At 43.1% G+C, this 15,194-nt stretch overlaps 1 protein-coding gene across 1 annotated transcript in view; it reads right to left on the reverse strand.

Annotated features, from left to right (window-relative positions):
- Window positions 1-9,512, reverse strand: part of ETNK1 (ethanolamine kinase 1) — a 32,826-nt gene extending 23,314 nt beyond the window's left edge. Inside the window, exon 1 of the mRNA XM_081330770.1 lies at window positions 9,207-9,512. Within this exon, the coding sequence (XP_081186896.1) occupies window positions 9,207-9,377 (171 nt within the window). The 5' untranslated portion in view covers window positions 9,378-9,512. The remainder of the gene's footprint in view (window positions 1-9,206) is intronic.
- Window positions 9,513-15,194: the final 5,682 nt, after the last annotated feature.

Genomic DNA, 15,194 nt, shown 5'->3' on the forward strand with positions numbered 1-15,194 from the left:
GTCTAGTTTAATGAAGAGAAGGTCGAGGGGGGACATGATAGCAGTGTTCCAATATCTCAGGGGCTGCCACAAAGAAGAGGGAGTCAAGATGTTCTCCAAAGCACCTGAAAGCAGGACAAGAAGCAATGGATGGAAACTAGTCAAGGAGAGAAGCAACCTAGAACTAAGGAGAAATTTCCTGACAGTTAGAACAATTAACCAGTGGAACAACCTGCCTCCAGAAGCTGTGAATGCTCCAACACTGGAGGTTTTTAAGAAGAGACTGGACAGCAATTTTTCCAAAATGGTATAGGGTTTCCTGCCTGAGCAGGGGGTTGGACTAGATGACCTCCAAGGTCCCTTCCAACTTTATTATTATTATTAACAATAATAATAAAGTTGGGACCTTGGAGGTCATCTAGTCCAACCCCCTGCTCAGGCAGGAAAACCTATACCATATCTTAACTACTGTTATACTACGTTTGGGTGATGGCCTTGAAAGTAGTTTGCTTGGCAGAACCTGGTTGTAAACTGGATCGGGCCTGGCTAATACAGGTAATTCTTGACTTACAACCATTCATTTAGTGACCATTCAAAGTTATACCACCACTGGAAAAAGTGACTTATGACTGGTTTTCACACCCATGATTGTTGCAGCATCCTCAAGGTCATGTGATCAAAATTTGGGCACTTGGTAACTGGCATTTATTTATGACAGCTAAACTGTCCCAGGATCAGGTGATTGCCATTTATAATCTTCCCAGTTGGCTTCCGACAAGCAAAGTCAATGGGGGAAGCCAGATTCTCTTAACTACCACGATTCATATAACCACCGTGGCAAAATTAGTAAAATGGGGTACAACTCACTTGACAACCGTCTTGCTTGCCAACAGAAATTTTGGACTCTATTGTGGTCATAAGGCAAGGACTAACTGGGAGACTTTAGGTCATATGTTAACCAAGGTTGCATGTCAATCAGGAAAATAAAAGCAAAACATTTCCATGCTCTTCTCAAGATGGATATGGATGGATATGGATGCGTCTGCTTAACTTGTCTAAAGCTTAACTTTTCTCAATCAATAAATACAACCCACTTTGCAGGATACAGAATAGCTGAGTAAAATCACTTCCCAATTTAGAGAGATCTCAGCTAAATTTAAACATCTTTGTGAATGATGGCACTTTAGAGTCCAGTTTATCATAAAATTTATTAGCCTAATAGAATAACCCTAATCCAAAAGCAACAAAATGTAATTAGAGAAAGATTCACTAAGTGTAAAAGTATGCTGTCAAGTAAAGAGAATTATTTTATTAAGAGCAAATCCGAGTACCGGTAAATAGAAAGAACAAAAGAAAAAAAGAAAAGAATGCTAATAACAAAGTCATTAGGCAAGGATGAGAATGTAGTGAAATTCAATACCTGAATCAAACATAAATCCAATATCTATGCCAGTTTAAGTTTTAATTTATTGGCTTTCAGCCAGCCCATTAACAAATTTAGATATCTATTCAAAAGAGCCTTATTTAGTTTAGATCAGGGGTAAGCAACCTTGGCTCTTTTATGACACGTGGACTTTAACTCCCAGAATTCCTAAGCCAGCTATCTGGGAGTTGAAGTCCTCGTTATAAAAGAGCCAAGGTTGCCTACCCCTGGTTTAGATGAAAAGAAATAACATCAGGAACTATAAGGAAGCCACATCCAAAAACTCAGGACGAGATCTCTTCTCCAGTGGGTTCACGTATATGAGACGCAGCACAGATAAAATAGAATCTAGCGGTCATCTACAACAAAATGTCAATGAAGGTTTAGTGACCATTTAGAAGTTACAATGACACTGGAAAAAAGTAACTTATGAGTTTTTCACTTATGACTGCTGCAGCATCCCCATGGTCACATGACCAAAATCCAGACGCTTGGCAACTGGCATGTATTTATGATGGCTGCAATGTCCTGGAGCCATGCGATCAGCTTTGCGACCTTCTCACAACTAAAGTCAATAGTGAAGCCAGTTTCACTTAACACAACCACGTTACTGACTTAATTGTGGGTGATTCACTGAACAACTGTGGCAACAGAGGTCATAAAAATGGGGTAAAATACACTTGACTGTCTTGCTTAGCGATGGAAACTTGGGGCTCAGTTGTGGTCCTAAGTGGAAGAGTACCTGTACTCTACCTGCTTAATATAAAACATTTTTGTAATAGTGTCACTTTTCCAGAATGTATTTCTGTATTCCACCTCCCGCCCGCAGTTAGGTATTTTAGACAGCAGAGGCTGCTGTGGTGCTTTTCAGACTATCCCAGTACTATGATGTCAGCAAATCCAAGTGCGAGAAGTTCAAGAAATGGTTGCCAGGAGAGAATATTAATAAAAGAGGAAATGATGGGTTGATGGTATAACCTGCCTCATGAAACATCAATCTTGACACACCCCTATCTTTATGCTACAGACAGCAAGCATTTCCATAGGGACTTAGCTATTGCTCCGTCATACACACAGAGAAAATATAATTTCTTTTCACCCCTATTTAAATAATATAATCCCAGGCTTTATCGTTTTTAGTCATTTGCAGAAATGTCCTAGGTGTGAATGAGTTGCTTACAACTACTGTAATAACCGTATTTAGTAATTACTAGTGCATCCCAATAAGCTATATAAGAAAACTTATTCTCTCCCGCCTCCAATGAGTTCAAATTCTCCATTAAATTTCTATACAACCGTCTGGCATTAGCTCAAGTCAGTCGAGTGGGTTTCTTTGTGGCTCTAGTATATTGAGTTCTAACTACATTTTAATCTTACTATTGCGCTGCCAGGACTGCAATGAAGTGGGGAACTACACAGGCAGAAATATTTCCGCTTGTCAGGAAGAAAGCCTAACACAATTGTGATGCCTATCTATCGAATTATTTATAAATATAGCTTTAAGCAATTAAATGTGCAATTATGTTTCACTTGGATGCTTATGTTCCACATTTTGTATAGCATACCACGGATTTATGTCAATTAACAGTGAACAACGCTTACAAATGAACTATAAAGTCTGTCTCCAAAAATAATCTTTTACCCAAGGATGCAAAATTACAGATAAAGATGCTTGCATCAAATGAACTAGAAACTACCAAAATTAACACATTTTAGATATACAGACGCATTTAAATTATTAGTATTTCTAGTACTTGCTGCCTGTCCAATAAAAATAGGAAGGTCAAGTTACAAGTAACCCCTCTTGTATCCAGAGCACCTGGACACAAACCTTCTGCCCTAGAGCTCCTTCTTTGGATTAGCTTACCTCTGAAACGAAGATGGCCTTACCCCTCTTGAGGTACTAGAACACAATCCAGACCTGGCTCTTCTTCAGGACTTATGCAAGCTGTTCCTGAGGCTGGAGAGAGGGTGCTTAGTGAACCCGTTTACCACACCGAGTTGTTTTTAAGTCTAATTACTGTAACTGGAAAATTACAGTATTAGCTGCTCAGCACCGTCGGACTGAAAAAAGGGTTTATCAAATATCTATACAGATAATTGACTTATGATCACAACTGAGCCCAAAATTTCCATTGCTAAGCAAGACAGTTAAATGAACTTTGAACCATTTTATGACCTTTATTGCCACAGTTGTTAAGTGAATCACTGCAGTTACTAGTAACGTGGTTATGTGAATTCGGGCTTCCTCAACTGACTTTGCTTATTAGAGGGTCACCATGGGATAACGCAACTGTCATAAATATGAGTTACTTTCCAAGTGTCCGAATTTTGATCACCTGACCGTGGGGATGCTGCAACAGTTGTAAATGTTAAAAATTAGTCACCTTTTTTCAGTGCTGTAACTTTGAATGGTCACTAAACAAACTGTTGTAAGTCAAGGACTACCTGTATTGCCCATCTCACTTTCAGGACTCTGGGTACAAATCTTTACAAATAAAACGGATAACTGAATAATTCGATTTTTGAATTATGTTCTCAGTTTGTGGTGTGTGCATATGGATAAACTCCCTATGCTTCAGTGGCAAGAACTGCAGTGACATCATGAGAAGATCAGGGCCAACTCTGTGGAATGCAAGTTTAAAAGCAAGAACGGTAGTTTCTCAAGGTGCTTATGCTTCCATTCCCATCTTTATATTGCAGTTTCTCTGACTCAACACCTTCCTGCTGAAATTTCCTATAATGGTGATGTGATTTAGGATCACTTTGAGATTTTTAAAGGCTGCTTTGCTTTGGAGAGTTTTTTAAAAAAATAATAATAAAACTAGTCTCTCATCTTGTATTCTTTCATCCTTAACCAAAGAATTTACTATAGCACTGAAATTGAAGGGTCATTTTGTCAAACCATTCTCCTTCCCTTAAGGCTCCTTAATAATCTCTCTTCCATGCCATCAAGAAACTTAAAAGCTCTTATGATCCTTACAAGCCAATTTTTTCTATGTGTGTAAACTATTATTTATAGGGGTCAGGTCCCGTCCTCACCTCAGCTCCTGCCAACCTAGCAGTTCGAAAGCATGCAAAAGCAAGTAGATAAATAGGTACCACTTCGAGGGAAGGTAACAGTGCTCCGCAACGTCATGCAGGCCACATGACCACAGAAAAATGACTTCAGACAGTGCTAGCTCAATGGCCTTGAAACGGAGATGAGCACCAACCACCACCCAGTCGGCAACCAGACAAGTGGAGTAAAATCTGAAGGGACTCCTTTACCTTTTTTACACTATCATTAGTCCTCAATACAAAGCCACATTCACTGATTGATCACCTTTGTGTATCAAATCTAAAAACCTGAAAGCCAACTAGGGCAGGGCTTTTCAACCAGTGGTATGGGTACCACCTGTGGAACATTGGCACCTGGCAGGTAGTACATGACTATCCAAGAAAAGTGGTAGCAGGGGGAGGGGAATGAGCTGAACTGGTGGCAGCACCGCACAAGCCTGAGTGAGAGATAGTTGGAGCTGCAGGGCTGTCAGGGCTCAGCGGAAGCGCCAGGATCAGCGCTTCTTTCCAGCTGATCGGTGCTTCTTCAGGGCTGAGTGGAAGCACCAGGATCAGCGCCAGGCTCCAGCTGGAGCTCGGCACTGATCCTGGTGCTTCCGCTGAGCCCAGAAGAAGCGCCGATCAGCTGGAATGTTGCAGCATCTCCAGGGTCTTGTCATTTACATTCAGATGCTTGGCAACTGATTCATATTTATGACCGTCACAGAGTCCCAGGGTCATGTGAAGTGACCAAAACCTGCTGCAACCATCCAGCGGGGGGGGGGGGGGAATAAAAACCAAACGCCCCACCACCACCACCACCACCACCAATCCTCAACAGAAATGCTCACGACAATGAAAACCTCGCACAGGAGGAAGAGCGCCGCCGGGCGGGCAGGCAGGTGTCTTGCTCGGCTGTGGCTTGGGGGGGGCACTTTTTTCAGTGCCATTGTAACTTCGAACAGTCACTAAGCGAACTGTTGTAAGTTTGCCAGGCGACTGGTGGTACTCAGATGTTGCCATATCCTAAAAGTGGTACAATGGGTGAAAAGGTTGAAAAGCCCTGAACTAGGGGATCTTACACCAGTCACTCTCAATTCAACACATCTCACAGGGTTGTTGTTGTGGATAAAATGGGAGGAGGAGGAAGTATTAAGTATGCTGTCAGTTATTTATAAAAATAAAGGCGGGATACAAATAAATATTTCACATTTGTCTGATGTAGTAATGAGTAATTGATTGTCTAATACAACAGTAGATCCAGTAGATCCTCCAGACTGAGGGGTTTTAATTAATTTAATTTAATTGGGTTTTAGTTTAACTTCAGGGACTTTAATTTAATCATAGTTTTAACTGATTTTAATTTTGTATGCTATGTATTTTAATTTTCCCTGTAAACCGCCCTGAGTCCTACGGGAATAGGGCGGTATATAAATTTAAATAATAAATAAATAAATAAATAAATTGCAAAGTGACTATAATATAATGTAAAATACAAGTCAGTATAGTCAGCAATAGGTATGCTATTAATAGCATAACATATTTTCCATCGTTTTTGTTGCCCTAAGCATACACCTACTCGTAATGAGTAACTGGTGTGTCAAAAATTGTCAGCCTTTATTCACAAACAAGGTATTTTTTACTAATCCACTTAAATTCTTTGTGAAGATATAGCTTTATAGCTTAAAATACTTTAAGATACCAATATTGTTAAAAGAGATATGTTAGTATAATGTAGAAGTGTATTTTACAGATTTTGAAACACTTCATTATGGTAGCTATAAGTTCCTGACAAGGACTAGTAAACATTTAAGAAAGTTTAAATGTACACAATTAATATATATTTGTAATTTAACACAACTATAAACATATCAATTTGTATTAAAATATATAGCATAAATATTTGACCTAAATGAGGAAAAAAGGTTCTAAACATGTTTAAACAGTAATTCAACTATCCATGTTGAGTTGTAGGAAAACTTACAAGGGATACAGGTCTCCACCACTGCTTTAAATACATTATTGCTTCTTTTTCACTTGTTTATTGTGAATCTCAATTTTATGATGACTTTCAATTTCCTTTTTGGCAGAACACACCTACAGTTACAATATGCAACCTATTTTTCTATGTTTATTATTTAAATGTATATGCTGCCTGACTCTCAGAAACAGTATGGTCAAAAATCTAGTTAAAACCAATAAAATAGGTAGCGCCCAAGTTCATAATAACACTCAGCTTCCTAAACTGATGTAATGTAGTAAATTATTCTTTTCCAAAGCAACCACATTATCGCCTAGCCCACGTATAAAAAAAATTATCTCTAGTCTTATCTTTTTCTAAATGTGGTCATTGAGGCATAGGAGCAATTCCCACTGAAACAGCAATATGAATGAACAAATGCAATTAGTGTTGGAACAGATATCTGCTTGTAAAATGAAGTACAAATGTATCTATTTCAAACATACCCAAACTTATACATGTTCAATTTTTAGCTGTAAGTGAAAGCCATTGTTTGGGATTATAATGTTCCAGGGTTTAGAATCAGCAGAAGAAATGTTTTGGATATGCTTTATAGAGTTTTACTTTCCTTGAGAGCACTCTAACTAAAATATTTTTAGCACTTAACAAGTACAAGAAATCAGTGCTCCCTATAATATGCAACATGGGTAAAAACCTCAGTATATTTGATGGTTAATTGACCACTTAAAGTCTACTATGTTAAAAATATTTTGTATTCGCAAAAAAGTTCTGCAAATCTTGATATTAAAAATTCCATAAAAGAAAAATTACTTTGAAACAATGTAGTGAAAAAAACAAGTGATTAAAAAGTTACCATAAAGCTCATCATAGTACCTTAAAAAATACAAGTTTTTGCATAATTTTTGTTGTCTATGAACTACATTTGTAATAAACCTTTTCACGGCCCTGAAAATATTTAGTGTAAACTGATTAATTGTATTCTTTTCAGAATTTTATTATGCATTATTTTTAACTTTCAAATATAATTGTTATTTAAAATGGATTATATCCCATTTAAAGTTTCATTATTATTACTTTAATGCGAATATGGAATTTTACTGAGAACAAGCCACATTTCAAGAAGTCTTTTATATATGCAGCACAAAAGAAATTGGATAAGTGAGGTTCTCTGAAAAGAAACTGAAGACGGGAATATAAGGCTACATTTACAGTCTGTTATTTTCCAGCTATGAAAGGCTAGGAATTCATCTTTAGTCAGGCACATCTGCAAGAGAAGAAATTTTATTGGAACAAAGGTAAATGGCCTAAGCTTGCCCAGGTGCTTTCCTCCTGGGTGAATACAGCTATCTCTGGAAAGGCTAACATTTTATTTTAAAGTAAAATAATTAACACCTGCACTTAGCATTCTAATACACATTATACCCATACTAATATACATGGTATACATTACACCATGACAACTTTAATATATAGGAGGATTTATTTTGTGGAGATAGTGGTGCTCTTTTGAGGCTTGTCTGCTTGCAGATGTTTCATTACCCAACTATGTAACATCATCAAATCGCCAAGCCCAGAGAGCACCAAAACATATTTAAAGGGTACAATCAGGAAATCCTCCATTCTTCCTCATTCACATTGAGTTCCCCCCCCCAGATGTGCACGCGTATGACAATGGCAGAACAATAGCTTTAACGCTTAAAGATTAACGGCATGAACCTAGAAGCATCTTAAAGATTAACAGAGCTATGATGCAAGCTCAGCTTCGGTAGGTAACGGTAGAAAACCTTTCAAACTCGATCGGAAACAGGCGGCTAACCAGGACAATGGGTGCAAAAATAAAAGACTTGTGCTTTTAACACACCACACTTTTCAGTCACTTTCTCTGGAAAGAGATAAAATATAGGCTGCTGTCATGACACTCCCAAGAAGCCGGGATGGCTAAGCTGCTTTCTCACCACTACAGAACTGGATGCTTTAGAGGGGTTGGGGGGGGGTGTGTGGAGAGATGAGAACCCCACATTCATTCCGCCTAAACTTAGCTTGTGTGTGTGTGTGTATCCGTGTCCCAAGCCACTAGCCAGGGCACATCATTCTTTTCGAAATGGGTGGAAAAGCCGTGCCCAACTTCCAACCATCCCAGTTTGGGCGATTTGGGGGGGGGGAGGGGGGGAGGGGAGAGAGAAGAAAAAGAGGAAAATGATTTTCCTTTTTTCCCCCTTTGCGGGAAAGCAGCAGCAGCAGCAGCAGCTGAGAAACGGAAAGGCAGGCGAGCCAAGCCGCTCCGTTCCCCACCCGCCCACCCACCCACCTACCTCCAGACACGCTCCCTTGACACGCGTCGCAGGCGAGCCAGAAAGGCGACGCGGCGGTGCCTCCTCCTCCTTTCCCCCCCCCACACCGCCAGCCCAGCTCGGGTCGGCAAGGGGGCTTCCCGGGGAAAGGGGGCGCCTCCTTCCCTCCTCCATCTTCCCAAGGCGTTCTTGCCCTCCTCCCCGCCGCCTGCCAGAGGCGCCAGACGCCCGACTCCCCCCGCAGCCCACACTGGGCCGCGGCCGTCCGCGAGGGGCTTCCGACTGGGGAGCGGCGGGGCCTGGCTGGCTGCTCAGCCTCGGAGCGACGAGAAAGACGACCGAGGAGGACGGGGGTGGGTGGGTGAGGAGACTCGGCTTGGTTCAGCCCAGGCCCGCCCGCCCTCCCCTCCTTCCCAGCCCCTCGCAGGCCGCCGCCACCGCCGCCGCCGCGCCCCCTTCGCAGCCGGCGGGCCGCCGCCCTTGGGCTCTTTACCTTCAGCGTCACCTCCTCAGGCTTCCAGTCGGGCCTAAGCCGGCGGAGCAGTTCCAGGGCTCCGCGGCGGTAGCCCGGCTTGCCGCCGCCTGAAGGGTCCCTCTCGCTGACGAAGATGTCCAGCTTGGGTACCTCAGGCGAGCCCGACGGGACGTGGATGTAGTTGGCCATGGAGACGAGGAGGAAAGGGGAGGAAAAAAAAGAGAGAGCGAGAAGAGAAGCGAGCGTGTGAGGCGACTGAGGAGAAAAAGCAGCGGCGGCGGCGACAACTGCGGCGTCACGCGAGCGGCGCAGCCGGCAAATGAAAGGCGCGAGACCGGCGGGGAAGGGAAAAGGAGGGGGCTCGCTTGTCTCTCCTGCCCCGCCCCCTTTGCGCTACCAGCAGAGGCTCCGCCCCTTTATTGGAAAGCCACCACGCAGGCGTCGCCGCCGCCACCGCCACCACCACCACCACCACAACGTTCCGGCGCAAAGCAGCCTGGGAAAACGAGGAGCGGAGCTCCAGCCGGCGCTTCCCGAGCGGCGCGTTCCTTGCTTTATTTGCGGCAGAGGGGCTGCTTTTCGCCTGGACCGGGAGGGGGAGGGGGAGGAGAAAAGGGGAGGGGAGGGTGTCTCCGATATTGGTTCCCGTGCTAAAATGAAGAGGTTTATTTTTTTTCCTCCTGGCATTGGGAATGCGGAGCGAAACGTGCAATTCCGCTGACGGGCAGTGTTTCCCAGCCTTGGCTTCCCAGAATTCTCTAGCCAGCCGTGAATTGTTAAAGCAGCCTGGGAGAGAAGCTGTGGGTGGGTCCGAGTGATGATATAGCGCAGGGGTCTTCAAGCTTGTCCCTTTTATGACTTGTGGACTTCAACTCCCAGAATTCCTCAGCCAGGCACACGTGCCTGGCTGAGGAATTCTGGGAGTTGAAGTCCACAAGTCATAAAAGGGACAAGCTTGAAGACCCGTGATATAGCGCTTTTTTGAGAGAAGGAAAGAGTCCCCCCAAGCCTCAAAGCGGGCGGTGATAGAACTCAATTCTCAATTGTTATCCAGTTTCCTTTCTCAGCTCCTGCAATGCCAGCAAGTTATGGAGCTGCTCAGAAAATAGCTGAAGATGCCCAACTGTCTAGTGATGAGATGAAAATCGGAGCACGTCATAGTATGTCCAAAGAAAGGCAGTGGTTGGAATGGGTTTCTGACCAAAATAGCATTCAAGGCATTATTTTTTTGAACTCCCTTTTGATTGATGAAAGTTTACCTGCTTCTCTGGTTTAAATGTCAGTCAGTATTCATCAAGCAGTGACAAAGTTTTAGGATTTCCAGCATCTTAGTCAGGGGTCTTCAAAGTTGGCCCTTTTATGACTTGTGGACTGGCTGAGGAATTCTGGGAATTGAAGTCCACAAGTCATAAAAGGGCCAAGTTTGAAGACCCCTGAACTTAGGGTTTCAGCTTTTGAGCATTTTAGCCACAGGTGAACAGGTGTATGCTTTCGGAGAGGGCAGGAGAAACCAAATACAGTTGCAAGAAAAAGTATGTGAACCCTTTGGGATTACGTGGAGTTTTGCATGAATTGGCCATAAAATGCGCTCTAAACGTCATGTAAGTCACAACAATAGAAAAACACAGTGCTTAAAATAATACTACACAAACATTAGCTGTTATGTTTTAATTGAACATAAGATGGAAACATTCACAGTGCAGGGTGGAAAAAGTATGTGAACCTTTGGCCTTAATAACTCCCTCCTTTGGCAGCAATAACCTCAACCAAATGTTTCCTGTAGTTGGAGATCAGACCTGCACAACGATCTGGAGTAATTTTGGACCACTCCTCTGCACAAAACTGTTTCAGTGTAGCAATATTCTTGGGATGTCTGGTGTGAATCGCTCTCTTAAGGTCATGCCACAGCATTTCAATCGGGTTGAGGTCAGGACTGACTGGGCCACTCCAGAAGGTGTATTCTGCTCTGTTGAAGCCATTGTTTTGTTGAATTACTTGTATGCTTTGGGTCATTGTCCTGTTGCATCACCCATCCACTGCGGAGCTTCAGTTGGCGGACAGATGGTCGTATGTTTTCCTGCAAAATGTCCTGATAAACTCTGGAATTCATTTTCCCATCAATGACAACAATCCGTCCAGGCCCTGAGGCAGCAAAGCAGCCCCAAACCATGATGCTCCCTCTGCCATGTTTTACAGTGGGGATGAGGTTTTGATGTTGGTGTGCTGTGCCTTTTTTTCTCCACACATAGTGTTGTGTGTTTTTCCCAAACAACTCAATTTTGGTTTCATCTGTCCACAGTATATTTTGCCAGTAGTGCTGTGGAACATCCAGGTGCTCTTTTGCAAACTTCAAACGTACTGCAATATTTTTTTTGGACAGCAATGGATTCCTCCGTGGTGTCCTCCCATGTACTCCATTCTTGTTTAATGTTTTCCTTATTGTAGATGTGTCAACAAAAATGTTAGCATGTGCCAGAGATTTCTGTAGGTCTTTAGCTGACACTCTAGGATTCTTCTTTACCTCATTAAGCATTATGCGCTGTGCTCTTGCAGTCATTTTTACAGGACGACCACGCCTAGGGAGAGTAGCAACAGTGCTAAACTTTCTCCATTTGTAGACAGTCTGTCTTACCATGGACACATGAACATCAAGGCTTTTGGAGATACTTTTGTAACCCTTTCCAGCTTCATGCAAGTCAACAATTCTTGATCGTAGGTCTTCTGAGAGCTCTTTTCTGCGAGGCATGGTTCACATCAGACAGTGCTTCTTGAGACCAGTAAACCCAAAACAGGTGTGTGTTTTTAAAGGGCAGGACAGCTGTCAGCAACACATCCAATATCATCAAACTGATTGGAGTCAAGGTTGGCTCACTCCTGGCTCCAATTAGCTCTTGGAGAAGTCATTAGGCTAGGGGTTCACATACTTTTTCCACCCTGCACTGTGAATGTTTACAGACTACTGCAACGCTCTCTACATGGGGCTTCCCTTGAGGACCACCCAGAGGCTCCAACTGGTACAGAATGCAGCCGCGAGAGTTGTGTTGGGAGTCTCCCGATACTCCCATGTCACACCTCTGCTCCGTGAGCTGCATTGGTTACCAGTTGTCTTCCGGGTGAGATTCAAGGTGCTATTAATGGTGTTTAAAGCCCTACATGGCAGGGGTCCGGAGTACCTTAGGGAACACCTGCTGCCGGCGTCTACTTCCCTCCGCCCTGTGCGTTCCCACAGAGAGGGCCTCCTCAGGGTGCCACCGGTCAGAGAATGTCGACTGGTGCCCCCAGGGGGAGATCCTTCTCTGTGGGCGCCCCGGAGCTATGGAACCAGTTACCGGTTGAGCTCCGGACGGCGCCCGATCTTCGCTCCTTTCGCCGCGATCTGAAAACATACTTGTTCGAGCAAGCCGGCCTGGCCTGAGGGGGGATTGGTGGGGTTTTTTACTATTTGTATTGGGATTTTTTAGTATGTATTAACTGTATTTTTAATTGGGCATGTATTTAATTATCTTTTATCTTTTGTAAATCTCTGTGTTTTATTCTTGCCCTGTACACCGCCCTGAGTCCTTCGGGAGAAGGGCGGTATAGAAATATTAATAAATTAAATTAAATTAAATTACATGTTATGTTCAATTAAAACATGACAACAGCTAATGTTTGTGTAGTATTATTTTAAGCAGACTGTGTTTTTCTATTGTTGTGACTTACATGGCGTTTAGAGCGCATTTTATGGCCAATTCATGCAAAACTCCACGTAATCCCAAAGGGTTCACATACTTTTTCTTGCAAGTGTACACCAGTACTTCAAGATCAGATCTATCTATTTTGGTAGAACTGATACTCTGGCTATTCATTCATTTGAACAATAAAAATGTTAGGAATTGCATGTTCATTAAATGTGCAGCCAGACACAAAATACGTGATTTATTTGTTTATTAAGCAAAATTAGCTGTCTAATTGTCATGACTTGCATAAATGCAGCGGATTGCTGCGCTTTGACCCAAATGGAGCTTCCAGATGCTCCAGTAGTTGCATGTTTGTCTCAGTAACTACTGGAGCATCTGGAAGCTCCATTTGGGGGGGTGGAGAGAGGAGAACCCCACATTCATTCCGCCTAAGCAAAAGTGATGTCCGATATTTGCCCATATCCATTTGCCCCATCCTGATTACAAAATTCAATCCCTACCCTCAGAGTCGGTTGCTATTCTAAAACGAGACTAGAATAAACTTGGTTGTAACCAAAGCCATGACTTAACGGAGGAGGATGGGAGAGAGAGTGCAGCACATCACAAAATGGGTCCAGTTGGGTTTTAGGAAGAAAGGGCGGGGGTCCGAGTTCAGGGATCTGTATATTTTAGCATTTGCACTACAATGTTCATCTTCCCCACTTCAGAATGGTATGAAACCACCTCAGTTTTCAGCAGTTACGGCCAGAGGAATCACCCAGAACTACAAGTTGCTCACAGTTGCTCTACAGAATGCACACTGCGGCCTGAAGTTGAAGGACAGGCTCAGGCTAAAAGCTCCTAAGATATAGTCCTGGCCTCCTAAGGGGCTGAGAAAGGTTGCATATTAAAGTCCCAAAAAGCTGTTGCTTAATAGAGTCAGGACGCAGATAGATTAATGAACAGTCTGGCTGGGTAAAAAAAGTTTCCCACATTTCCATTCTAAAACACTTTTCAGCTAACAAATCATGAGGAATAATCAACTGTATGAAAAAGGTGATATTGTAAGAAAATTTTTAGAATGCTGTGTGATGTTTTCTGTTGTGGGATACGGCATGGAACTATAAACACACACAGAGATACTGGTCTCTACGCTTCACCTGGTAGTAAAAACACCAGTTTTGTGACATGGCAAAAAAAATAAAAGCTTAAGCCAGGAGTCTTCAAACTTGGCCTGTTTATGACTTGTGGACTTCAACTCCCAGAATTCCTCAGCAATTCTGGGAGTTGAAGTCCACAAGCCATAAAAGGGCCAGGTTTGAAGACACCTGTTCTAGGATAACTTAAAGCAAGCTGGAGCAAATGACGAAGGAAAAATATACTAAGAAGCCTTGAGTATTATAGAGTATTCAGACATGGTCTGAACAAACCAGCGTGCCTGGCTGAGGAATTCTGAGAGTTGAAGTCCACAAGTCACAAGTCATAAAAGGGCCAAGCTTGAAGACCCCTGGTTTAAGCCATAACGAACATTTTAGCCGTCTTAAACCACTAGATGTTGCATCTATCTCTGTAACAGGCATTCCTTAATTAATTTAACCTAACTTGAATACATTTTTCTGGGTTAACATGTTAATTAATCAACCTTAGGTTGTTGTTGTTAGCTGCGAAGTCATGTCCGACCCATCGCGACCCCATGGACAACGTTCCTCTAGGCCTTCCTGTCCTCTGGAGTCCATTTAAGCTCACACCTACTGCTTCAGTGACTCCATCCAGCCACCTCATTCTCTGTCATCCCCTTCTTCTATTGCCCTCAATCTTTCCCAGCATTAGGCTCTTCTCCAGTAAGTCCTTCCTTCTCATTAGGTGGCCAAAGTATTTGAGTTTTAGTTTCAGGATCTGGCCTTCTAAAGAGCAGTCAGGGTTGATCTCCTCTAGGACTGACCAGTTTGATCACCTTGCGGTCCAAGGGACTCGCAGGAGTCTTCTCTAGCACCATAGTTCAAAGGCCTCAATTCTTTGGCGCTCGGCCTTTCTTATGGTCCAGCTTTCACTGCCATACATTGCAACTGGGAAGACCACAGCCTTGACTATACGCACTTTTGTTGACAGGGTGACGTCTCTGCTTTTTAGAGTGCTGTCTAGATTTGCCATGGCTTTCCTCCCGAGGAGCAAGCGTCTTTTAATTTCTTGACTACAGTCCCCATCTGCAGTGATCTTGGGTTACAGTATAGCTAGGTTCTGGTTCTTGAGTACCAATGGGTCAAAGTAGATGACTGGGAAGGCCGTTGCCCCCATCTGCTGCCTTGCAGAGAGAGTGATTGCCAGTGGAGGTGGGACACAGGTGTCC

The sequence above is a fragment of the Vipera berus genome, assembly GCF_964194415.1.
Source record: "Vipera berus genome assembly, chromosome: 6".
NCBI lineage: Eukaryota > Metazoa > Chordata > Lepidosauria > Squamata > Viperidae > Vipera > Vipera berus.